The sequence below is a fragment of the Borostomias antarcticus genome, assembly GCF_949987555.1.
Source record: "Borostomias antarcticus genome assembly, chromosome: 10".
Taxonomy (NCBI): domain Eukaryota; kingdom Metazoa; phylum Chordata; class Actinopteri; order Stomiiformes; family Stomiidae; genus Borostomias; species Borostomias antarcticus.
The window spans coordinates 10,095,622-10,101,347 of NC_140243.1; the positions used below are offsets into that span (position 1 = coordinate 10,095,622).

Here is a 5,726-nt window from a genome sequence, read left to right on the forward strand (position 1 = left end):
ATGCTGTCAGTTCACACACTTCATTTTACAACAGAATTGATGCAGTCTGTAGATTAAGACACCTATGCACTCTCAGCCATCATGGTACTTCACATCGTCCTGAACAGGGCAAGACTGCTTCCTCTGGTGCTGTGAATGATGGTCCACATCTCCTTCTCTGTTCCAGTGCGGCTGAGCAGCAGGGGGTCCAGGAGGATGGAGCAGCTGTGCAGGTACTGGTGGACTCAGGAGTGAGTCACCCAGTTGACTGTTTGGGATAGGAACCCCCCATGTTCTTCTCTGAACCCCTCGTTAGCCAGCATCATGGACATGCCTTACTGAACATCCAGTATCTCCTTCCTCCCCGCCTGTGTGTGTCTGGAACCAATAGGAGGCTGTCCAGGAGGATGAAGGCAGCGAGAGTGACAGTGATGATGACGATGATGTGTGTGTAACCATCGGTGATATCAAGACTGGGGGCTCGTCTCAGTACAGGTTAGTATGTTGTCAGGGAGGAGTGATGATGACTAATACAACTGTGTCCTGCTATTCCCAATCTCTCTCAATCGGTTAAGAAACAACAACAAGCCATATTACACTGGATACTGTGCATGTAAAACATTGTTTGTGGTGGTGTGGGACTTCAGGCACAGCGTGCACATCACTCTTTGTTAGAGCATATTGGATGATGACATGATTCTGATTACAGTTATTGACATCGACAGCACGATTTGTTTCACTTTTGGGAACCTTTCGAAACACATCTTTCTGTGTGTATTGCTGTCTTGTGATGGAAACTGATGGCAACTACACTTTGTGTGCCCGTGTGTGTCCTCTCACTGTACAGTGCCTTTGGATCCACGCCTGTGAATCTGAATATTAAAACAGACGGTAGAATACACGCCGCAGGTAAGCACCTCCTCTGCCGAGCTCTGCCCCGAGCAGAGGGCCGCGGCGTCTCCCGGCTGTCTTCATTCATGTGGGATTAGATCAGTTCATGATGGCGCAGCCGGCCGGAGGAGGGACAGGACTGGTGTATGTGTGTGTGTGTGTGTGTGTGAGCTGATGTGTGAGGTGAACATGCCTCTGGCCTTCTGGCCTTTTGCAGTGGGAGCCAAAGCCAAAGGAGTGGACCTGGAAGCACTGGGAAGTATCAATGGCCTCCCAGTGTTGGAGGTGGACGTGGATTCTTTTGAGGATAAGCCCTGGAAAAAGCCTGGTAAGAGTATGAGTGCACTAGAGGCGAGCATGTGTGTGTGCGCGGGTGTGCTCGAGGCGAGTGTGTGTTTGTGTGTGCGTGTGTGTGCGTGTGTGTGCGTGTGTGTGCGCGTGTGTGTGCGTGTGTGTGTGTGTGTGTGTTCCGAGGCGAGCGGGTGTGAGTCAGACCGATGAGGTGAGGCCAGCTGGCCTGTCGAGCCTCAGCCTGTGTTTTTGTCCAGGTGCCGACATATCAGACTACTTTAACTACGGCTTTAACGAGGACACCTGGAAGGCCTACTGTGAGAAACAGCGGCGGCTCCGCGGGTGCTATGACTGCTCGGGCCTGTCCTCCTCCACCAAGATCATGGTAGGACGGCATTAGAAACACCACAAAGGAGGGTGTGGATAATATATACGTTCCCTTCATTTAGACGGGGAGGCATGTCTCTACAGTATTTGCCAACGAACCCCGCAGTAGTTATCTGTGGCGAACGGACGGGTGTGTTGCTGTTCCTCCCAGGTCCAGCAGGGGCGCCTGGGCCACGGGGATAAGGAGGCCTGGTCAGATTACTCCTCCTCCAGCAGCCTCTACAGGCCACCCCCCAGGTAGGTGTTCTGTAGCCACGCCCAGGAGTGCTCTCCCCCCCCCCCCCCCTTATCAGCTTGTGTCCTTGCCTCTGGTTCTTACCCCTGCCCCGTTTGTTAACTCCATGTCCTGTGTTAAGGTGATATCGTCTGAGCCAGACACTGTGAAACTGTTCCTCCCCCTCTCTGATGAGGTCCTCATGTGCACCTCCCGTCACGTTACTGTTAGCGACCACATGCGTGGGGAGGCGTTTAGCAGCGGGCCAGGCGGGGCGCCGCGATCTGGAGGGGGGGTGGGGGGGCTCCGTCTGAAGAGTGGGCTCATGCCGTTTTACTGCCCAATTACAGCGTCCAATCGTTTACGGGCACAGGCAGGCAGGGCGCTAGACGTGTTTGTAAACACTGCACAGCCCCCGGCCTCATTTTGGTGGGCCTCCTGGACCAGGTGCTCTATGCATCATACATATGCACACACACACAGACAAATCGCACACACACACAGGCACACACTGTACACAAATACTGTACACACACACACTCTTATTATTTTCCTCTCTTTCTCAGGCCTCTTTGGTGGTCCAGATCGGAGGCAGAAATTGATGTGTGTGACTAAGATTAACAAGGCCCTCTTAATTAAAGATCCTTCTCACTATCATTCTCTCTCTCTCTCTCTCTCTCTCTCTCTCTGTTTCATCTTCTCTCTTCCGCTCTCCCTATCTCCTCCCCCTCTCTCCTTCAAGGGAGGTCATCTGAGTCTGAGCCCCCCCCCAAGGCAGGGAGCAGGAAGTCATACTGTACTGCTGTACTGCACGACAAATACACACACCATGGCGCAGCAGATAAATCTCTCCCTCCCGCTCTCTCTCTCTCTGCCTGTGGTGCCAGAAGGGTGATAGGAACCGTGTGTGTGTGTGTGTGTGTGTGTGTTCCAGCAGAATGCATGTGTCCTCAGGGTGGCAGTAGGCTGATCCAGATGTAGGGAGCTCTGCTATGTAAAACGTACACTTATTAAATCCAGGGTCTCCACTGAAAGTGGGTGAAGTAGTCGAATGTGCGTCAGCCGCATGCCAAGCTGTGTTCCTCTGCAGCATGAGTTAGCACTGTGTTGTCTTAGGAGGCCAGAGTGACCTGCTGCTGCTGTTTCTCTTGGTCATGTTTACTCCAGATTTTGACAGAAACGGGTTAGTGTTCCATCTGGGCATATGTAGGGGTTAGAGGGGGGTGTGTTTTAGGAAGAGAACCTGTCCTGTGATAGGCTGACCCAGATAGGTAGGGCGATGCCTTAGTGGACCCGCGGTGTGAGGGGGTGTAGTTCTAAATGCGTTGTTTATGCGTTAATGCCTTATGTAAGACTTCTTCGTCTACAACTCTGTGAGCCTAAATGGGAAGTCCTCACTGAATGTGCTGCATCAGGGCTTTACCCAGGATGCACCTCACACAAGCTGAGGGTGTGAGAACCCTGGGCAACACAGTCAAAAACTGAGATTAAGAAAATGATTAGATGTGTAGACTAGAATGTGACATGCTTGAGATGGGTGACATTTTACACTCTAATCTCTGTTCATATGTGGTTTGTTTTTGTGTTTATTGGTGGCTGCATTCTGGCCAATAGGAAGTCAAGTCACACCATCAATGTGATTGGAGGACAAACTGGATGCATCAGCAGGGTAGAGGGGCGGCGCCGTCACAACATGGAAGGAAATAACATCCAGGTAGTGTGTTGTTGTTGTTGTTGTGCGTGTCTTGACTGCCTGTCTATTCGTCAACATAAATGTGTCTTGCGAATAACACTTCTGTTTTCCACTGTAGAATGAATCAAGACCCATACTGTATATATTGTGTATACTGTAGAGTGTATACTGTAGAGTGTGTATCTGTGCTCGTGCCTCCGCAGGTGCTTTCTGAGGCTTCGTCTGATGCTGAGGCCACTCCCACAAAGATCTCTCCCTTCTACCCCCCCAACATCCCCCCGCCTCCCTTCCTGCCTCCACCCAACATCAGCTCCGCCCCTCCACTCATCCCACCCCCACGTAAGTCATCCCACCCCTAAAAAACACACACGCACACAAACATACACACACACACCTGTCTGGGCGCTTGTTCAACAGCACACTTATGTAATGTACCAAGTACAAGGTCAGTGATGGGATGGGATGCACGCTGTACAGATGCATTGGTGGAAACTCCTACAGTAAGTGTGTGTGTGTGTACCGATTCCCTACCGAAGAGGCTCAACCTCAATGCTTTACCAGCTGCTGTGTTCACCTTGGCTGCTGTTGCATCACATGGTCTCAGCGTCCCGTGCAGAGGAAGCATCTGGATAACCCTGGGGTCAGGCTGAACCTAGACAGTTGCAGGTTTGAATCCCGTGTGGGGGAGAAAGCGTCAACATACACCGTTAGCCCGCCGTGCGGCGTGCAACACCCAGCTGTAAAAATGACTTGCGCAAAACAAGGTCAATCTGGGGGAGTGTCCAGTATGTGTGTGTTTGTAAAGCTGCTCGGTACGTCATAATAAATAAGCCTGTGTGAATGATGAAGGACAGGGCTGAGAGTTGGATGTGTGTGTGTAGCAGATGGGCAGTGTGTGTGTGTGTATGTGGATTTGTGTTATGTGGATGTGTGTCTTCCTGCAGGTGTCTTTAATGCTGTCTGTCTTTGTGTGTTTGTTTGTTTGTTTGTGTGTGTGTGTGTGTGTGTGTGTGTGTGTGTGTGTGTGTGTGTGTGTGTGTGTGTGTGTGTGTGTCAGTCAGTGTTTCTGACTTCCTCCTAGTCTCTTAGCCAGTTGGGGGGGGGGGGCGGAAATTCCCCCTGGCCTGAGCTCACAGCTGAGCGTCTGCCATCTCTTCATCTTCAAAGATTCCAAAATAGCAGCCCCCCCAACTCACCCCTTATACACCCACACACACACACACGCATGCACGCGCACACACACACTCTGTGAGCCCCTGTACCGCCTATCTAACCCGCGCCAGGACTCTTAATACAACTAAAATATCAAACATCCTGTCGACCCCACTTTGAACAGACGACCCCCGCTTTGAAGAACTTTTGTGTAGCGTTTTAGCTGTGCCACTCCTCCGTCTTTAAGTTATAGGCCCACCTCCTTTTGTGATGCAAATGTTCGACGTGATAAAAATAGCTCCTGAAAAAAAGGAAAAGTGCTGGGCCAGCAGATTGTGGCACGAGAAATGTGCTGAACAGACCAACCGTGGGGAAAGGGCTTTGTTTCTCTTGGTGCAGTGGGGCCACATTGGCGAACTAAGTAGAGTTTGATAGGGACATGTTTTACAGTGGGACTACCGTGGGAGTTTGATAGGGACATGTTTTACAGTGGGACTACTGTGGAGTTTGATAGGGACATGTTTTACAGTGGGACTACCGTGGGAGTTTGATAGGGACAGGTTTTACAGTGGGACTACTGTGGAGTTTGATAGGGACATGTTTTACAGTGGGACTACCGTGGGAGTTTGATAGGGACATGTTTTACAGTGGGACTACTGTGGAGTTTGATAGGGACATGTTTTACAGTGGGACTACCGTGGGAGTTTGATAGGGACATGTTTTACAGTGGGACTACTGTGGAGTTTGATAGGGACATGTTTTACTAGTGGGACTACTGTGGAGTTTGATAGGGACATGTTTTACTAGTGGGACTACTGTGGGGTTTGATAGGGACATGTTTTACAGTGGGACTACTGTGGAGTTTGATAGGGACATGTTTTACAGTGGGACTACTGTGGAGTTTGATAGGGACATGTTTTACAGTGGGACTACCATGGCCGAGAACCAAGTTGAAGCGATGGTCTGGTGCTGTGTGGTGGTGCCAAGGCTGTCCACTGATTGGTGGGGCACTGTGGGCATCAGATCTAGGCTGGTAGTGTATGGATGTACTAACTAGTCGCCAATCTTTCTTTAAGAGGCCAGCAGGTTGAACAGTAGGCTAGGACACCATGCTAGGAC

At 50.8% G+C, this 5,726-nt stretch overlaps 1 protein-coding gene across 1 annotated transcript in view; it reads left to right on the top strand.

Annotated features, from left to right (window-relative positions):
- The window catches only part of fip1l1a (FIP1 like 1a), a gene marked incomplete at both ends in the record, with an annotated part of 18,054 nt that continues 12,328 nt past the window's right edge, over positions 1–5,726 (top strand). Inside the window, 9 exons of the mRNA XM_084444466.1 lie at positions 1–5; positions 167–230; positions 371–474; positions 827–888; positions 1,088–1,198; positions 1,419–1,546; positions 1,700–1,785; positions 3,377–3,476; positions 3,659–3,794. Coding sequence (XP_084300592.1) covers positions 1–5; positions 167–230; positions 371–474; positions 827–888; positions 1,088–1,198; positions 1,419–1,546; positions 1,700–1,785; positions 3,377–3,476; positions 3,659–3,794 — 796 coding nt within the window. The remainder of the gene's footprint in view (positions 6–166; positions 231–370; positions 475–826; positions 889–1,087; positions 1,199–1,418; positions 1,547–1,699; positions 1,786–3,376; positions 3,477–3,658; positions 3,795–5,726) is intronic.